General features: G+C 39.9%; 1 protein-coding gene across 1 annotated transcript; it reads left to right on the plus strand.

Moving 5' to 3' along the window:
* The first annotated feature begins 2,396 nt into the window (after window positions 1-2,396).
* LOC104108622 (uncharacterized) lies at window positions 2,397-3,903 on the plus strand. Its single transcript, XM_070180917.1, has 2 exons — window positions 2,397-2,554; window positions 3,480-3,903. The coding sequence occupies exons 1-2, from the start codon at window positions 2,397-2,399 to the stop codon at window positions 3,901-3,903; spliced, it is 582 nt and encodes a 193-aa protein (XP_070037018.1).
* The last annotated feature ends 17,214 nt before the right edge of the window (window positions 3,904-21,117 follow it).

Consider the following 21,117-nt stretch of genomic DNA (forward strand, 5'->3'; position numbering starts at 1 on the left):
TTGAAGTGGGAAACTACTTCAAGGAGAGAATGAACAAGTGGTCAAAGTGGAAGATTCTGAGCCAGAAGTCGAGGCACAAGTTGAGGTGCCAAATATTGTTGAAGTTGAAAGACTCCCGAAGAAGGTGAGAACTCAAGAAGTGAACCATGGAGAGGTTAAGGGAAAGGTAATAGATACACCAAAAACTCTAGCACCAATTACTAGACCTCATCCTCCTTTCCCTCAAATACTAGTTAGAAAGCTTGATGATATCAAACTCAAAAAGATCTATGACATCATAAAGAAATTATCAATGAACATTCCATTTGTGGAAGCATTTCAAGAGATGTCGGGCATCGCTAAGTACTTGAAGGACTTGATCACTATGAATAAAACCACCATGAATGAAGTGGTGAATGTGACTCACCGGGTTAGTTCCATCATTGCAACAACCGCCGTCCAAAAGAAAGAGGACCCATGAGCCCTCACCATTCCATGCACTATTGGATACGTGACTTTGCATGAGCCCTTTGTGATAATGCAGCTAGCATCAACCTAATGCCCCTTGCTATTTATAATTAAGCGGGATTAGGTATGCCTAGGCCAACAAGTATGAGGTTGGAAATGGCTGACCGTTTAATAAAGTGATCGGTGGGAATAATTGATGATGTACTTGTGAAAGTGGGGAAGTTTATCCTCCCTGCTGACTTTATTATTCTCGATTGTTCTATTGATAAAGAGATCCCTATCATATTGGGGAGACCTTCCCTTTCTACCGGGAGGGCACTCAGGGGCTTGGAATGAAATGAGATCAAGTTCTGAGTTAATGACGAAGATGTTACCTTTGAAGCAAGTACGGGTATGGAATTGCCACATGCATACGAGAGTATATCAGTCATTAATGTTGTTGATGAGGTAGAGAATGTAATAGAGGTGAAGATGAAAGAGGAATGCCTTGGTGAAGCATTGGCGGCTATTTTGGTAAATTTTGATAGTGAGGACATGGAAGGATACGTGGAATCGATGAATGCATTGGATGGGATTGGGTCCTACACTTATGAACCAAAGAAGCTTTCTCTTGTATTAGAGAATAGAGTCACTCCTCCCTTGAAGCCTTCAATTATTGAGCCGCCATAACTTGAGCTCAAGTCACTCCCGCCGTACTTAAGGTATAAATTTCTTGGCTCTAATGAAACTCTACCCGTAATTATTTTTTCTTTGTTGAATGATGTACAGGTTGAACACTTATTGGATACCTTGAGAGAGCACAGACAGTCCAATGGTTGGACTATAGCGGATATCCGTGGGATTCCCGCCAGAATTTGCGAGCACAAGATACAATTGGAGCACGAGAGCAAACCTAGTGTGGAGCATCAAAAAAGGTTATATCCTTTCATGCAAGAGGTGTTGAAGAAAGAAATCATAAATTGGTTGGATGCTAGGGTTGTCTACCCCATTTTCGATAGTCCTCGGGTGAGTCTGGTGCAATGTGTGCCAAATAAAGGAGGTATTACCGTAATTCAAAATGATAAAAATGAACTCATCCCAACGAGGACGGTGACCGGGTGGAGAGTTTGCATGGACTACGGGAAGCTCAATAGTGTACTTTCAAGGACCATTTCCCTATGCTTTTTATTGATCAAATGCTTGATCGGCTAGCGGGGAGGTCATTTTATTGCTTCTCGGATGGTTACTCTGGCTACAACCAAATCAACATCTCCTTGGAGGACCAGGATAAGACAACATTCACATGTCCGTATGGATCCTTTGCTTTTAGCCGGATGCCATTTGGGCTATGCAATGCCCCGGCTACTTTTCAATGATGCATGATGTCAATCTTCTCGAACATGATGGTGGACTTCTTAGAGGTATTCATGGATGACTTCTCTGTAGTTGGTGATTCTTTTGATCATTGCCTTGCCAACCTTAGGCAAGTGCTCAAAAGATGTGAGGAAATAAACATTGTACTCAATTGGGAAAAATGTCACTTCATGGTGGACGAGGGTATTGTTATTGGCCACAAAATTTCCAAGCAAGGCATAGAGGTTGATCGGGCAAAGATCGAGATCATTTCCATGCTTCCTCCTCCCACTTCGGTAAAGGGTGTTCACAGCTTTTTGGGGCATGCCGGTTTTTACAGGCAATTTATCAAGGACTTCTCAAAAATTGCAAGTCCCTTGTGCAAGATCCTTGAAAAGGATGCTAAGTTTGAGTTCGATGAGAAGTACCTTAAAGCTTTTGAGGAATTGAAAGCAAGGCTCACCACGACACCTATTATTGTCTCACCCGATTGGTCTCTTCTATTCGAACTCATGTGTGATGCCAGTGGTGTAGCTATTGGAGCAGTACTTGGTCAATGGCATAACAAGATTCTTCATCCTGTCTACTATGCAAACAAGACACTAAATGTTGCATAAATGAATTACACTGTTACTGAGCAAGAACTGCTTGCTATTGTCTATGCTTTTGAAAAATTCCGGGCATATTTGTTGGGATCCAAAGTGATAGTCTACACTAATCATGCTACTCTCTGCTACCTTATGGCAAAGAAGGATGCTACACCAAGATTGATTAGGTAGGTTCTTTTGTTACAAGAGTTTGACTTTAAAGTCAAAGATCGAAAAGGAATAGAGAATCAAGTTGCGGATCACATATCTAGGCTTGAAGAGGCATGTAGACTAAAATAAGATCTTGAAATTAATGATGCCTTACCAGACGAGCACTTATTGGCAATATCTAGCACCTCCAGTCCTTGGTATGCTGACATCGCTAACTTCTTGGTTAGTGACCTTATCCCCGACGGATTGAAAACTTATCAAAAGAAAAAGTTCTTGCGGGAGTGTAGGCAATACTATTGGGAGGAACTATTTTTGTTCCAGATTTGTACCGACAACATCATTCGGCATTGTGTTCCGGAAGATGATGTAATTCTAATTCTTAAAGCATGTCATGACTCCCCAGTTAGGAGCCACCATGGTGGAAATTGTACTGTGGAAAAAGTGCTTGAATGTGGCTTTTATTGGTCATCGATCTACCAAGATGCAAACCAAATGGTCAGGGCATGTGATCAATGTCAAAGACAAGGGTCAATTTCTAGAAGGCATGAGATGCCTATAAACTTTGTGATGGAGGTCGAGATCTTTGATGTGTGCGGGATAGATTTCATGGGTTCCTTCGTAAGCTCTTATGGCATGGCATATATCTTGGTGGTAGTATATTATGTCTCCAAATGGGTTGAGGCAATTTCCTTGCCGAACAATGAGGCAAGAAGTGTAACCTCCTTCTTGAAAAAGAACATATTTACTCGGGTTTGGAACCCCAAGGTCCATCCTTAGTGATGGTGGTTCTCAGTTTTGCAACAAAGCTTTTGTTGGGTTGCTCGAAAAATATAGAGTTAAGCACAAGTTAGCTACCCCTTATCATCCTCAGTCAAACGGTCAAATTAAAGTCTCCAACTGGGAGATAAAAAATATTCTAGCAAGAACTGTTAATGCAAACAGAACTGACAATTCAAAGAAGCTGGATGATGCATTGTGGGCCTATCGAACAACATTTAAGACACTCATCGGCACCTCACCTTACCGATTGGTTTTTGGTAAGGCTTGTCACTTGCCAGTGGATCTTGAACACAAAGGCATGTGGGCATTGAAAAAGTTAAATCTTGACTGGGCCGAAGCTGCTAATCTAAGGATGACACAACTTAACGAGATAGAAGAGTTTCGTTTTTATGCCTACGAGAATGCAGCCATGTATAAAGAAAAAATGAAGTTTGTTCATGACAAGAAGATTTTGAAGCGGGAATTCAAATCCAGTTACTTGATCTTACTCTTCAACTCAATATTGAAGTTCTTTCCGAGCAAACTCAAATCTAAATGGTCTGGCCAGTTCAAAGTTGTGAATGTGTCCTCCTATGGCGCTAATTGAATTAGAATCCGAGGACGGGACCCGAACTTTCAAAGTAAATGGCCAAAGGGTCAAGCATTGCCTAGGATCCATTGGATAAAGGAAACTGGTAGAACAATTCGTACTCAAGGATAGTCCGGTACCAATCCCCACCACTGATTAGCCAAAATAGGGCCAACATTGTTACAACCCAAATTCGCATATCATAGATCACGCCGTAAGGTAGTCGATGTAAATCCAAGAAGAGATTATCTTTGAGATGATAATAAGTTAATCCTATTGGTCTTAAACGATACAAGGGTGTATAAGAGTGGTTAACAAGTATTTGAAGTTAAGCTAATCAAGGATGTTGTAACCCGTATTTTCGGATAACACTAGAGGTGATTAACTGTCCCAAGAGGTCTTGTTTTAATGTATTTGAATCATATAATATCCGCATCATAAGTCTTGAAGTCAAGCGAGTTATGAAATAAAAGTCGATAAAAGTTGTCGCAACTTAGGTTTATAATTTTACTTAAACTTTAGGTCAAATGTTACTGTATTTTTCTCCCAATGTGCTTGGAATTATGGGGTGATCTACCTATCAAATTGAAGATCTATGAGTCTAGTTTCCAACGCATTAAACCGTTCGTCGATACGATCTCGGAATAGAGAGATATTCGCGTTTTCGCGAGAGTGCGCCAAGCTGCTCTCTATGGGGCCCACAAAGGCGGTTTAAGACATTTGGACATATATAAGATAACTCAACCCCGTTTTAAGTCATTATTTTTCAGTATATTCAGACCTTATAACCCTAAAAACATTCTCTCAAGGTTCTCTCATGATCCAAGACCCAAACAAAGGGCAAACAACACAAATCAAATGTCGGGAATCCCGTGGTGCTAGTAAGTTTCTTGTTTTTCTTGTTGTTGCTGATTTTTGTGTTGTTCCAGCTCATGTGGGAGGTTGTTTTAAGTGCTTTATGTTCTGTAAATACACCTTCAAGTTTTTAATATCAACCCTAGGTGATTTCAAGTCTTCTAAAGTAATTCTAGTGCCGAAAAACCCGAATTAATTGCTAGTTTCGCTTCCTTGTTCTTGTGGCAGAATTGAAGGGATATTTCGTGGAAAATTAAGGTCAAATTGGAGTTGTTCTTTCTGTTTAAAGGTAATGAACCTCTTACTCTATATATATTTAAGATTATCCAAGTTGTGGCTAAGTCGTTGATGCTAGAACTTGTGAAATATATATCGAAAGGCTTGGTAGTAATGTTGTTAGTTGGTGGACTGTTTTGGAGGCTCAATATGATTATTAATGATGTTGTTTGGGCTGTTTGGTGATTGTATTGACTTGTGTGAAGTCATATAAATAGGGGAGGTGCTGTCCGTTTCATCGTAAAATAGGTTGCGGTCGATACATAATAGTTACGACGCTTAAACGATAATGATAGTGTCATTTCTTTTATTGTAGACTAAGGAGTCGTGACATTTGCATAGCTTGAGGTTGGGCAGTATATACAAGGTATGTGACGCTATCCCCTTCATTCTTTTGCACGACTCCGATTGTACATAATGTAATGAACGAGCTCCCAAAGATACTCTACTCTTAGAAGCTAGCAGTACTTACATTGCTGCCCTTCTTATGAAACGATTGATATTGATGTTACTTCTCTTATTCTTATATTATCAATGTTGTTGGTAGTTCCTGATTCTTATAAGATTCTTGATGAAGAGTTAATCCTAATAACGTGTACGAAGGATACCGACCTTACGTCACTCCGAAAGGTTCAAAATATGATTCCAACGAGTCCAGCATGCATCATATATATGTATCTATTTTACTCTACCGAGCCGCGCTATAGTCGGCCGGGTATGGCACCTATTGTGCAACCACTGATCAGTTGGGTTTTACCGAGCTCCACGTGGCCGGGTACGATTCTACCGAGCCCTATGATGGCCGGGTACATTTTACCGAGCCTATTATGGCCGGGTACGATATGATGATGATGATGCCCACAAAGGCATATGTTTTAAACGTTTATGTATATATATATGTATGTATCATGTATTTCATGTCAGTAGCCCTCAGAGGTACCCAGATGTCACAGGTTGTATATTCCCTATCACTGTTTACATTATTGTTCTTACTTATGCTATTCTGCCTTACATACTCAGTACTTTATTCGTACTGACGTCCTTTTTATTTGTGGACGCTGCATGTCGTGCTGCAGGTCCTGATAGACGGGTAGACGCAGCTCCCCCATCACAGTAGGCTATCCGGTTCAGCGTTATTGGCAAGATCCTTTCTCCGGACTTGCCGTGGTCTTGGTATGCATTTTTGTTATAGACCTTATGGGTATGTCGGGGCCCTGTTCCGGCAATGTTGTAGCACTTATGTTCTTTTAGAGGCTCATAGACAGGTGTCGACTCATGGTAGCTCGTACCTTATATATAGTTTCTTGACAGTCTTGTCGTCCCATGTTATGTATGTTCATGACATTATCTTTCATTGTTGGATGTTCATGATCCATGTCTACCATTTATATTGATCTTGTCGGCCCTTAAAGATAATAAGGAAGGTTAGATAAAATGTACGTTGGTGCTCGGCAAGTATGGCCCGGGTGCTAGTCATGACCCTCCAGTTGGGTCATGACAAACATCATCGTGCCGCGACGCTAAATCAAGCGCTTCTTGGGAAGCAACCCATGTGTTGGTAACAATTCGTTTGTTAGATTTTAATTCTAGTAGGTTTAATTGTAAGTGTTCAACAGTTTGGCATATGTGTTAGAATGCAAGTTACCCAAAATATAAAGAAATAGGATGCAAAGGCAGAGGGAAAATGAAGGAAAACAAGTTGATTTTCAGCTGTTGTTCTTTGGAAACATATGCGGCCGCATAAATGGTATGTGGTCCGCATAATGGTCGCAGACACAAGAAGAACACCAGTCAAATTGGGCCTTAGAAATGCGGAGAAAAATCAACTTTTGCAGCCAGCGAAATCATTCTACGACCGCAGAATCGAACGCACATCTGTAGCAGACTACCCAGGTACTAATCCATCGCAAAACACATATGTGGCCGCATAATGTGTTATGCGATGGTCATTTGACTGCAGAACATATAGGTACTAAATCCTAGTTCTCTATCTTTCTCCTTTCCATCTGTCTTCTATAATTTCACTCACCCAGACATGAAAACAAAATCCAACAAAAAAATAAAGAGAAAACTAAAAAAACAAAAAAAGGCTCACCTTGATCGCCTGACTCGCGATTCACACCGACTTAACTTGCTCGAACTTCTGCAATCTGGTATGTAAAATTTCCAACATTTCTTTTTCTCAGTTAATATAAATACACGCCTCATTTCTCTTACTCAGTTAATGTAAGTACTGATGTGTGCTTTCACTCGTTGTTTTTTCTCTAATCCATGTTACCCTCTTCTATCTACCCAACTTCTTGTCTCTTGTAATGGGAATCGACTCTGGGGTGAAATGATGTGTTGTGGGTCAATCAAAATTTTGGGGTGAGAATTAGGGTGTCTGAATAGAGTAAGGGAGTTGGAAATTTGTGACAATTTGCATTAGATGTTGTTAGGCTGAGCATGAAATCGACCTGATGTTGAGTGTGTGTAATGCTCTCTCATAACTTGAGCATTTGGTATTGAGTGTGCATAAAGGTTTCTTGTGAGTGCATTTTTGAGTAGAGATGATGATCTTTGCGATCCGCATAACTGTTTTGCAGCCCGCAGAGTTATCGCATTCTGTATGCTTGAGAGTTTTCTCAGGGCCAATATATGGTTGAGCCTGCGGTTGCAGAACTGGTTTGCGGACAGTACAATGGTCGCTGACCTAGTCAGAATCAAGCTTTATTCAAAGTTCAAAATATGACCGATCTACGGTAACAAACCTGTTCTGCGGCCCGCATAATTCTTTTTTACTTCTGATGGTTATCTTCTGCGTTGTGGTTTGCGGTCTGTAGAGTTGTTCTGCGATTGCATAACTACTCGCAGAACATTTTGTGTCTCTCACTTCTATGCCATATGTTACACATGCCATACCTTGTACTAACTCCTCGTTAATTGGCAGGAATAGCACCAAAGAAATCCTTAGCATCGCGAACACCCACCAGTCGAGGAAAGAGAAGGGCTGCAGCTATAAGCCAACAATCACAATAATCGCAACGCAAACGGCCTGGCACACCAATAAATTCATTTGAGCCTACCTCCCAGTCTGAAGAGGAGGAGGCACAGCTTGACCTTGTGCCACCTGTTGACCTCCAGGCCGAAGCATGCAGAAAGACTGATGAGGATCTCAGGTTTAGGATTCCCGGCTCTTGGACTCTGTACAGAGATGGTCTAGCAAAAAGAATGATCCTCGAAGAAAAGCAGTTGAGTTTGAATGGTCTTAAAGAACACTATCCCCATGTGCTAGAAAATATCAAAATGAGGGGATGGGAGTTCCTCACTAAGGTTCCGGGAGAGTACAACGAGACGCTTGTTAGGGAATTTTATGCTGCATATGCTGCATCCAAGAACTCAGAATAAAAGAGAAACCGTAGATACCTGAGCTCTGTCTTAGTTTGAGGAGTTGAAATACTCTGTGATTCCCCACCAATCAATGATGTATATTTCAGGGAGTGGGAGCCAATCATGGTAGAATATGAGGCAAATATTGCAAATAAGGAATCTGAGCGTGCTTGGGTAGCCTCTGTCATAGCAAAGGGAACTCTGCCCTAGATTGCAATGCGCCAGAAGATTCACAAGAGGGATTTCACCCAAGAAGGTCGGTATTGGCTATATTTGTTTCTGTTCTCGTATACTGCCTACGAGAAATGAGACCGACATCAGTAACGAGAAGGCGACCCTTATTTCTTGAATCATGTAGGGTATCAAGCTTGATGTGGGAGAGTTTATATTTCCTGAGATTGGGATCAGGGCAAACCAGAAAGAAACCCCGCTCCCTTTTCCATGCTTAATCCATGCTTTGCGTAAAGACACGGCGGTTCCTCCGTTCCCCAAATATGACCACATAGAAAAAGTTGTTCAGGACATTGACATCACTCCGCACAATGATGCTGGAGATAAAGTGGTTGAAGATCTACTAAAGCAATCACTTACTCTACCTCCGGCTTCTTCCACCTCAGCAACACTTGCTACCTCATCAGTGTCAGATACCTCCTCTGAACAAGCTACCTCCACATCCACTCCCAGATCAGCCACTGCGACACCACCGGTCTCACTTCTTGCACTCTCCAAGCTTGGTCTACTGGAACAACATGCAAATGACAAAGTAGACAAATTGACAAAAGAACTTCCATCACTCATCCGGCAAGCATTGGCCCCAATCCAAACCTCAATAAGTGATCTTCAGAAGCAACATTTATCATATGAAGATCGATTCAGGAAATTTGAAGCTCTCCCTGAGATGGTGGCACGAGGTGAAGCTGGGGACATGACTCAACTCAAAAAGGATGTAGCTGAGGAGGGTGATGATCAGAGGCCGGTACAAAGCTCAGGTTGAGATTTAGCAGTAATTCCTTCTCAATATTGTTGATCAATACCTTTAAATAGTAAAATATATAGTTTGTTTCTAATATATTACACTATATTCCTTTTCAACATTGGGGATCACTCCATATGTGTCGTAACTTCGTACCCGTTGAGGAATGTTATACACAAACTCGGGATCAAGCATAATGATCATTCAGATGAGGAATCTGGAGAGTCTCATGAGGAAAATGATGAGGAGGAGATACTTGAGGAGGGTGATGATCAGAGGGACAACAAAGGAGAACATGTTGCCATTTCTATAGATGCACTGGATAAGGAGGAGGCGGATTTGCAGACAGCTATCGCACACTCCCTTTCATATATGGTTGCCAGGGCTATTACCACGACCACACAACCATCATCTGGTGAGGCCAGCAACTCCCAGGTCCAGGAGCCTGCCCCGCAACTGGCGGAGCTTCCTACTTTGGTCTCACACACCACTTTCCAATCAGATGCTCCACCAACTACCTCCACAGTGTCATCTCCCGACCCCACGGCTGATGACGTCCAAATCAACTACTAAAAAGTAAATGGACACGGTCGCATGTAATATAAATTACCCAACTATGAGTCGGGGTCGATTCCCACAGAGAACAATATGTAGGCGATTAGGAATGTAAGAGAATTATCACTTGTTATGCAATGCCAAACACTTAGAATTTGATTGTGAAAATGTTTATACCTAAATGCGAAAATATAAACTAACCTAGAAAGAAAGTAAGATGATCAATGGCTACAAGTATGGATGCATCGGGAATTACACTCAAGTAACGATCCAATGTATTTCACGATTTAACAAATATGAGCGAGTTTATGTTAATCAGCCACGAGTAATAATTCTAAATTAGCTTCTTCCGAAGACTAACAAGACTTTCTAATTGAATTACCCCTAAAAAATTAAGAAATTAAGCACACCCAAATATGGCAACAAGTAGTTTATTCCTATCCCTAGGTAGAATCTATAAAGTGAGGGTTAACGTCTCAAATTCTTGTTAATTAATCTTTCCCAACCCCGAATTATTTTTCCCAAAATTAATCCGAAGTGAATGGGAGAGTCCTAGGGTTATTTAATCCCTTTGGAAACATTAAGGAATAAGAATAATTAAAGAAATAATAACTCACTTCATAATAAATAAAAATCGTTCAATACATAAGCACAACAAGGTATTAATCCACACTTTAAATATGAATATTCCCATAAACAAGATTCAAGTATTGGAAAAAATACTACACACTTAAATATTCAATACAAAGAATTGAAATGAAGAAATGAGCATAAATGAATAAGAAATTCTCAACCAAAAGCATCAAATCTTCAAGCCCCAAGTGTGTGTGCAAGAACCCTAGCTCCAAACCTTGTCTTCTCTAGTCTAGTAGCTGAAAGATAAGCCAAAACTTTTCCAAAGAAGATGTTCCAAGATATCCCCAAAAATAAGCTAGGTCGTGTATTTGTTAGTTTGGAGTTGAGAAAATATGAAATGTCAATACTGCCCTGGTCAGAAGCCCGTTGACCGCACCTGTGGAATGATCCTCGCAGGTGCGGCTCCGCAAATGCGGGCCTTCAATCGTAGATGCGTGAACTCAAGGGATTTTCCTACTCCGTAGATGCGGACATTGTGGCGCAAGTGCGACTCCGCATATGCGGATAAGCCATCGCAAGTGCGAGCCTATGTGGAATTCCCTTTCTCCATAGATACGGACAAAATAGTCGCACCATCGACTCTGCAGGTGCGGATTTTTGCCGCAGATGCGGTCCTAGTGAATGAAGCTTAACTCTGCATATGCGATGTCGCATATGTGGACAGTGTTCCGTAGATGCGGAATCACTGAAGGATTTTGTACTTTTGTGCTCTTTTTTGCTCAATTCCACTTCACTTGAATTCAACTCTCTTTGTGGAATCATTTACCTAAAAATCTAGCAATACACACCATAAACAGCCTCATATTCTAATTAAAGGATGAAAAATCTAAAGAAAAGAGACTAGAATGAGTGGTAAAATCACGACTCATCAACACCCCCAACTTAAAGATTTTTCTTGTTCTCGAGCAAATCAAAACCAACAATTCAATGAGGTTCTACCATTTAAAGCACAAGTGGCATTGCTATCATAAACAAATCACATTCTCCAATTAAGCACCATACTTATGGATTTGGTTGGTACTAATAATTAGGCTCAAGCATGTAAATCTCAACCAAACAACTCCCTCATTTAAAATCAACTTGAAGAAATGCAAAGGAGTTTCAAAATAATCAAGTGACAACAAAAAGCCTCAAGAAGTGACTCAAAAGCACTAGTCTACTACATATGCTCAATTTACTCATTTCGGGATACATCAATGTCACCAATCCATCCTAATTCATATGCCCTCACAAGAAAGAAAGTCCCAAAATCACCATATTTACAATAACAACACAAGAAAAAAATACGCAAAGACACTCACTCTCAATAAAGAATTTCAAGTGTTACAAAATATCATGCCATAAGCTTGCCCTTATTTTAATTCGCCGCCTATTCAAGAACACTCAGTTGGAGATCCCATAAGGACTTTTTAAGCTTGTAATGTAGGTTTATGAAAGGGTAGGATAAGCATTTGGGATACAAGTGACTACACCCTCCTTGAACACTACTCACATTTGTCTTTCTTTTTGCACTTTGCTTCTTTTTAAACCACATCGCCCTTATTGGCATCTAGTTACCAATATAGAACCATCTTAAAGTACCTCTCTAATATTCTCAAGACTCCATATTTATGTATATACATATTATTCTCTCTTTCTTTTTATACTATTTTCTTTTGGAGCTTGAGTAACTTCATATGAACAACTTTGAGGTATATGTTTCTACCCTCGATGTACAACCTTACCAATTTCCAACTTAATACCAACAGCCCCAACTTAGGCTTTTAGACTCATTCTCAATATTCAAGGAGGGACGGGTTTAAAAGAGGGGATTATTTCACAAATGGGTAAAGTTTGTAATGACACGGCACATGGAACATGAACTAATCAAGAGTCACCAAATGAGCCAAAACGTTGTCTCAAAAATTATTCTTACCCATGCAACTTACTTTTTCAATTTAAAACCAAAAATTGGAGGGGTATTCTTAAATTCACACTTCACTTACAAGAGATTAATTTTGTTAGTACCAAATAATCCAAAAGTTTCCACATAACAAAACAAGACTAATTCGCTTAAGAGAGTCGTCACGCCATCCGTCATAGGGAAAAGTCACTCGGTTCAACAAATAAATATTCCTTGGGAAAGAACCGTAGCATAAAGAAAATCCAAGGACATTTATTGAAAAGTATATTACTATTAAAAGAGATAAAAATAATATAAACTAAAACTACTGAACAAGATAAAATAAACACTATAGAAATAAAAATAAAAGGACAAAACTACTAAAAGAAGCTAAAATAACAAAAGCAACTAATACTAAACGAACAAAAATAACATAAACTAAAAACTACTAAAGAAAATAAGTAATAACAAAAGTGACTAATATTGAATATGTACAACCAATCACAACTACGCTCGGCAAGAGCACATGATAATCAATAACAAAACAAGCCCGGCAAGGGCACACAATATCCATACCACAACATAACCCGGCAAGGGCAAATATATAGCATCAATGTACGGATAAAGTATACTCCCTAAATCCACCCCCAACTAAAAACATTGCAGTGTCCTTACTGTACAATATCAAAATAAAATAAGAATAGTTTGAGGGTCTCCCTGAGGTCTACATCAGACTAGCAGACTGCGGGAGAAAGGCTAATCACTGCTGCTGAGAACTCTCGGCCTCATCATCCTCAGTGTCATTAGTATCATCATCATCAGCACTCGACATGAAAGAGTACTCCTCACTATCCTCAGCATCAGCAACAGGTATCTTCCTGTTTGGCTGCCCCCATTTGAAGATGGCTTTGATGCCTCTCCACATTTTGATCATAAACTTGCCCTTCTTCTTGTTGCTTGCTTTCTCCTTTTCAAAGTCTGATTGAAGATCTACATGTACCTTGGCCAAGTTGCCATCTGCTTTTTCTGTGCATCTAAGTAGGTCTTCATGTCATCCCTGGTGAAGTACTCGGGCATAGGCTGGGAGTGTGATGGGCCACTAGGGAGCTGTGACACTAAGTCACCAATGGAAGCAAGCTAGGAATTTAGCATCCCAAATGGTCCCTCGGCCTGAGCAGTCTATGAGGAGGACCCCTCACCTATAGTAATCTCTACTTTCCTCTTCATGCTCTTGAGCACACTACCTGCTCATGTCACTCTCAATGGGTGTAATGGCTTGTCTGCCGGTATCAAATGATATCCATTCCATTTCTCAACATGTGCACGCCGGCACAACTCTGCAATCAATAATGGAAATATCAATAACGTGCCACCTTGAAGCACATACTCCTTCAGCTCTCGAACAATGTAGTGACCGACATTAACTGGAATGCCATCAAGGATGCAAGAAATTATCAAGGCCCTGGTATATGGAACATCAGACACGTTCCCACAAGGAGACACTCTGCTCGCAATGATATACAACCACATTTTTGCTTCGGTTGTGAAATCACCATATTTGATGCCTTCCTTATTTGTAGCCCAAGTCACTCTATGACCTGGAGGACATAGCTTTGCGACTAGCCAATCACCATTGGCACATGTATCTCTTTCTTGCACTGGCTTAAGCGGATGATTTGGGAGCCCATAGACATCATTTATCTCTTTAACTCTGAATCTCACAGTCTTCCCCCTTATAGTGATTTCATGGTTTTGGAAATGTGTACGCCTTAAATTGGCATAAAATTCCCTAACCCATTCCTCATTGGCATCGCATATAGTGGGGATGAAGCAGGTCCAGCAGCTAGAAACTAGCTGGCCATGGAAATCCGGAAGGAGTTAAGACACTTTGTCATCGGCAATTCCCTTCTCAAGTTTGAGCTTCTTCATAAGGAGATCATCATAATACCGGGCTTGGCACTGGGAAGACATGAATCTGGTAGCATCATAGTTCAAGTCCTCAACCACTTCTTCAATTTTGTGAGCAAGCGGAGCATTTTCGTTCATGTTCGGTCCATTTTAGCTCAAAGTACCTTCAAAATATCAAAACAACGTTAGTCGGGAAGTAGAATCATATTATGAAATTTAAAACAAAGAAATTAGGCCAAAGAATCGAGTCGAATGGGCCCGGGAATCTCCAGATGCAAAGCTACTGGAATTTGGAAATCTGCCTAGTTTCCGCATCTGTGGAACAGCCATCGCAGGTGAGGTCCCGCTTCTACGGGTTTTTATCCGCTTCTGCAATTTTGCCCATTTCCTCAGTGTTCGCACCTACAGAACAGTCAACGCAGATGCGAGGCCGCATCTGCAACATTTCATTCGCTTCTGCGATGTCCATCAGTGGGTTCAAATGCCTAGAATTTTTGACTCTTTTACTGCTCAAACAAGATTTTTAGCACATAATGTATAATCAAGACTTCTAAATTAGTGTATTACATAAACCTACGACTCTATTAAACTTGATTTTATGGTACTTAGCAAATGATTTTATTTTGGATAATTTGTCGAACATGTTGTAAGTAGTGAGAATTTATGCTTCTTCATACGATTTTGGGTACTCAGATTTCCCCCAACATGGATGTTCAACACAACATCACACATTACATACTCTCAACCAATATCTCCACCCTAATAGCAACATTAATCAAAGGGAAATGGGGAATCAGCGGAACAGACATGGGAACCCAGAAATGAGGAAGAAGAAGAAGGAAAGAGAAGTAGAAGAAAGGAGTAGATGAGAGATACCTGCCTTGTTTTTTGTGAGTACTCGAGCGTGAGCAGTTTGATGCAATGATTGCTTTGTGTGAGAGATGAGAGGAGTTTGAGTTTGGGGAATTTTTTTTTAGAGTTTACCTGATGAAATGAGGGAGTTATTTGATTAAACCAGTTCGATATCCGCACCTGCGACTCCAGAAGCTCTTCTGTAAAGCCGCTTCTGCGAGTTTCACGTCATACCTGCGAATGGTTGCGCCTTGGTTTCCGCTTCTGTGAGAGAGCACCTGCGTGCTTATGTCCGCAGGTGCGGTTATGCCAGGATTTAGCAGGCCAAATCTGGGCAGCTACTCCTTTGGTTTGTTCCAACACCCCAAACTTCTTAATTTAACTCCAAAAAAACTGAAACTTGACAGATTAGCCAAAACTAATATACTAAGCTATCCTAAAAAAGAAAATTTCAAAAATGACCGAAAATTTTGAAAACGATGGGTTGCCTCCCACCAAGCGCCACATTTAACGTCATGGCACAACGCGGATCAACTTTTCCACTTTTCTCGCCACTTGGACGATATGAATTGGGCACCTAACTTGGAATCAAGCTTGTGACCATGAGAAACGGGGGTGGTGGTAAGTAAATGATCAAGCCAAACTTTAATTTCTTCATTTTGCGTTTCTTGGCTTTCATGTGAGGAATTTAATTTTGCCTTTTTGAATATGCAAATTGCAAAATGTATGGCTCTTGTTTTTCTTCTTTACGCTTCCATATGGATTCGCACTGCTCAATTCCCATATCACCATGCAATTCCAAGGTTGAAAAATGCTTGGAATAAAACCTTAAGCCTTCAAATTTCAAATCATCCCGGATTTTGACATTCTCTTTTTCCCCCGAACTAGAGTCGACTTCAACCATATTTTCACTTACACCGGCTGACTCTAATTCCATATTTTTCTTGGCATAATTAACACTCATGGAGTTGGTTGGCAGAAGTTCAATACTTGATTCCTCAAAATAAAGCTCACTTTCTTCCTCGATGTCGGACTCTTCTTGATCTCTTTCCACACTCTCAAGTTGGTAGGCATAGTGAGCCTCAACCAATATTTTCATTTGATTTTCCAAGGTGCGGATGTGATCATCATTTTGAGTTAAGCCTTGCTTCAAGTCCTCGAGTGCCAAGCTTTGCTTCTCCTCATTTTCAAGAATGGCCTCCAACATGAGCATCATTTTCTCATTTTTAGCATTTGAGAGTTCTTCTTGGTTTTGATCAAGTGCGAAGGAAGGATTTTCGGCTTCTACATCTAAGGAAGGTTCTTGGCTATCATTCACTTCCAAGACTTTTTGGATCTCTAACGTCTCAAGCATTTCTCTCATTTGTAAGTTTAACCTTTCAAGCACCAAATTATTTTGGAAACTATTTTCCAAGAGCTCCTCCAAGGCATTTTGCTCTTTGTTTCCTCCTTCAAGTAGGCATTCTAACATGAGCTTAAACTCTCAATTTTGACCATGCTCAATTTCCTCCACTTCCATATCCCTATAATTTTTATCACAAAAAGTAGAATCATCATAGCGGGGGCTAGGGGAAGGGAACGACAAATAAGCACAATCATCCCAATGACCATTTTGACGACCACACTTATCACAAATACTCCACTCGTGGGTTTGAGATTGTGCGCACAATCCACCCCCGGGAGAATTTAAATAATTTTTCCATGAGTGTGGTCCTCCACAATAAGGACAAGGGTCATCAAAGTATGATTAACTACCATCCAATCAATTTTTATTATATGATGCCATTTTTTTAATTTTCAAAACTAAGAAAATAAACAAGAAACAAACAAGAAAAATAGACCAAGGTAAGAAAGATAATTACACATATATTCACAAGTTTGGACCAAAGCACTTACGCTTATTTCTCAAACAACCTAAATTACGCCAAATTGTTCCCCGGCAACGGCGCCAATTTTGATGACGTCCTAATCTAGTACTAAAAAGTAAATGGATACGGTCTCATGCAATATAAATTACCCAACTATGAGTCGGGGTCGAATCCTACAGAGAACAATATGTAGGCGATTAGGAATGTAAGAGAATTATCAGTTGTTATGCAATGCCAAACTCTTAGAATTTGATTGTGAAAATGTTTATACCTAAATGCGAAAATATAAACTAACCTAGAAAGCAAGTAAGATGATCAATGGCTACAAGTATGGATGCATCGGGAATTACACTCAAGTAACGATCCAATGTATTTCACGATTTAATAAATATGACTGAGTTTATGTTAATTAGCCACAGGTAATAATTCTAAATTAGTTTCTTCCGAAGACTAACAAAACTTCCTAATTGAATTATCCCTAAAATAATTAAGAGATTAAGCACACCCGAATATGGCTACATGTAGTTCATTCCTATCCCTAGGTAGAATCTATAAAGTGAGGGTTAACTCCTCAAGTTCTTGTTAATTAATCTTTCCCAACCCCGAATTAGTTTTTCCAAAATTAATCCGAAGTGAATGGGCGAGTCCTAAGGTTAGTTAATCCCTTTGGAAACATTCAAGAACAAGAACAATTAAAGAAACAATAACGCACTTCATAATAAATAAAAATCGTTCAATACATAAGCACAACAAGGTATTTTATCCACACTTTAAATATGAATATTTCCATAAACAAGATTCAAGTGTTGGAAAATATACTACACTTAAATATTCAATACAAAGCAAGGAAATGAAGAAATGAGTATAAATAAATAAGAAATTCTCAACCAAAAGCATCAAATCTTCAAGCCCCAAGTGTGTGTGCAAGAACCCTAGCTCCAAACCTTGTCTTCTCTAGTCTAGGAACTGAAAAATAAGCCAAAGCTTTTCCAAATAAGATGTTCCAAGATATCCCCAAAAATAAGCTAGGTCGTGTATTTGTTGGTTTGGAGTTGAGAAAATATGAAATGTCAATACTGCCCAGGTCAGAAGCCAGTTGACCGCACCTGCGGAAAGATCCTCGCAGGTGCGGCTCCGTAAATACGGCTCCGCATTTGCCAAGACTCTACTAGACACGGTATGTAGACAACCCTAGGATGGAACTGCTCTGATACCACTTTTAGCACGACCCAAACCGATGGGGCGTGACGAGTGCTCGAGTTCTACCTATCGAACACCCTTATGCATATGTTTAAGACAAACATGAAATAAGTGTAGGTCATGCATAACGTCTGGAAATAAACTATTGATTCATATGAACAACATACGTGGGGAAACATGCCCAAACGACATATATATATATATATATATATATATATATATATATATATATATATATACGGAAAACGATAGGGCAAGACGACAAGGCCACATATTATCCAACTATACATGACTATCTACAGACCTCTAACAGAGTGTATAACTGTATAAAGGATGGGACTGCACCCCATCCTACCCATATGTATACAAAAGTATCATACCAAAACTCAATAGCAGCCCCGGATCAAATGGAGCATACCAAGTCTCGCTGAGCAAGGATCCTAAGATGGGGACTGTCAACCTGTCTACCTATACCTGCGGGCATAAAACGAAGCCCCCCTAGGCAATAGGGTCGTCAGTACAAATAATGTACCGAGTATGTAAGGCATAAAAATTAATATATAACAGACATGAAAGAAACATGGAGTAAAGGACTCAACCTTTAAGTCTGAATAGATCTGTGAATCATGAAACATTTATAATGCCATGCATATGCATATAAATGTCATATCATGCATAGGTATATGCATACATAGCATCATCAAGCCTCTGAGGGCATCCCATCATATCATCTCAGCCTCTGTGGGAGAAATCATAAACGTACACCAGTTGTTCAAGTGGTGGTACATATATAACATCATAACCTTTCCCCATACCCCATATACATATACTATATGCGTATATAACGCCATATGGTCATGGGTCAGTATACATGTATAAATGGATGCAATGCATAATGAAGTAAGTCAATAAGATCTCTCGGAATGTCATCAGACCCATGAACAGACGATATGATAGTAGGACATATGGGGAATCCAGAACATAGGCAATCCTAGTACTTCTAAGAATAAAATCATTTATAAAAGTTGAGTGCTTCCTCGTTTCATTATATCATATGGATCATGCCAAAAGGAAAGAAGGGATAGCCTTAACATACCTCAATTCGTCAATGCAACTCAACCGCAAGCTTATGATAACTAGTGTGCCAACCCTATAACAAAGAAATACATGTAAGACTTAGATGGCACTAGTACATTACGTATCTCAAACGATAACTCGATTCTAAAATAAAACGAGTAGGATTTCCCTGATTTTACTGCTCCCTCAAGCCTACTATAGGTGAGATACAACCACAATACAATCAGCAACTCAAAACCAACCTAATTACAATTCGGAAACTTCAATACAACCAACACCCCAAATATACCATAACACACCCAATGAACAAGTTATCAATTAGCCTGAAACTGCAACGACGAGCGACCAACCTACTACCCTACAACATGTGGCATTTCTACACGCCCTTTTATCCTTCCAAACTCCATAAATCAGCATCACAACAGGCCATCACAAATGGACTACAAAACAGTCCACTAAAAGTGGAAAACAAAACAAACTCACGGCTTCCGATCACCGTCCCATGAGTTCTAACAATTAGGAAACCAATTTATCAACCTTCCTTGATATGTAAACACTTAAATACAGAAATTAGACGTTTCTTAATTATGAAGTACCTTACAAAAGTCGAACTACAAAGAAAAGAGAGAGGCGGTATAATGATACTTACGTCATAGGGATCGTTCTGATGTTATCGCTTCTCGATTTTGTACCCGGGATGTTAGTATTCTTTGAAACCCTATTAGAGAGCTCAAGGATAGGTTTTATGGTATTCTCTGGTCGGGTTCTATGTAAAAATTTAAGATAGAGGTGAGTTAAGACCTATATATCAACTTTTGAAAAGTCAAAGAGGCTTGGCACCCTCGCATTGGCCCATCTTCCGACGTTTATATCTTTTTATACGGATGACGTATGAACAAACGGTTAAGTGAATTTGAAACTAAATTCCAAGACCTTCAATTTTATATATAATATGTCCAAAAAATACCTCATATAGCACACAAAATCTATTTCTCAAAAAGCTCTGTTACAAGGCAAATCCTTAATCGGTTTTTCCGCAACTTAAATACGATTTTTCCCAAACATTATAGTTTCTATCCAAACATCATATATAGTCATATTATGACTTTCAAAACATTTAAATCTTGTTAATAAGTCTCGTATTCATTATATGTCACCTTGAGACGCACAGGGTGTAACATATATTGAGTGTCCAATCTCATGATGTGTATACTCTTGTTGATCCTGGTTCCACTTTGTCCTATGTCACTCCCTATGTTGCTATGGGATTTGGGATAGAACCGAAATAGCTCCATGAGCCGTTCTCTATATCTACTTTTGTTGGTGAGTCTATTGTGGCTGCGCGGGTTTATAGGGATTATGTTGTCACTGTGCATGGTCGGGACACCATGGCCGATCTCATTGAACTAGGGATGGTTGATTTTGATGTAATAATGGGGATGGATTGGATTTATTCATGTTTTTCTAATATTTATTGTCGAACCAGAACCGTTAGGTCTGAATTTCCAAATGAGTCAGTAATTGAATGGAAGGGAGAGGACGTGGTGTCGAAGGGTAGGTTTATTTCTTACCTTAAGGCCACGAAGATGATTAACAAGGGGTGTATTTACCATTTGGTCCGGGTTGCGGACACCGATGTTGAGGCACCTACACTTGAGTCTGTGTCGGTTGTGAATATATTTTCGGAGGTCTTTTCGGATAAGCTCACTGGGATCCCACCAGACAGGGAGACTGATTTCGGGATTGATGTGATGTCGGGCACACATCCTATATCTATTTCA

The sequence above is a fragment of the Nicotiana tomentosiformis genome, chromosome 7 (assembly GCF_000390325.3).
Source record: "Nicotiana tomentosiformis chromosome 7, ASM39032v3, whole genome shotgun sequence".
Lineage (NCBI taxonomy): Eukaryota > Viridiplantae > Streptophyta > Magnoliopsida > Solanales > Solanaceae > Nicotiana > Nicotiana tomentosiformis.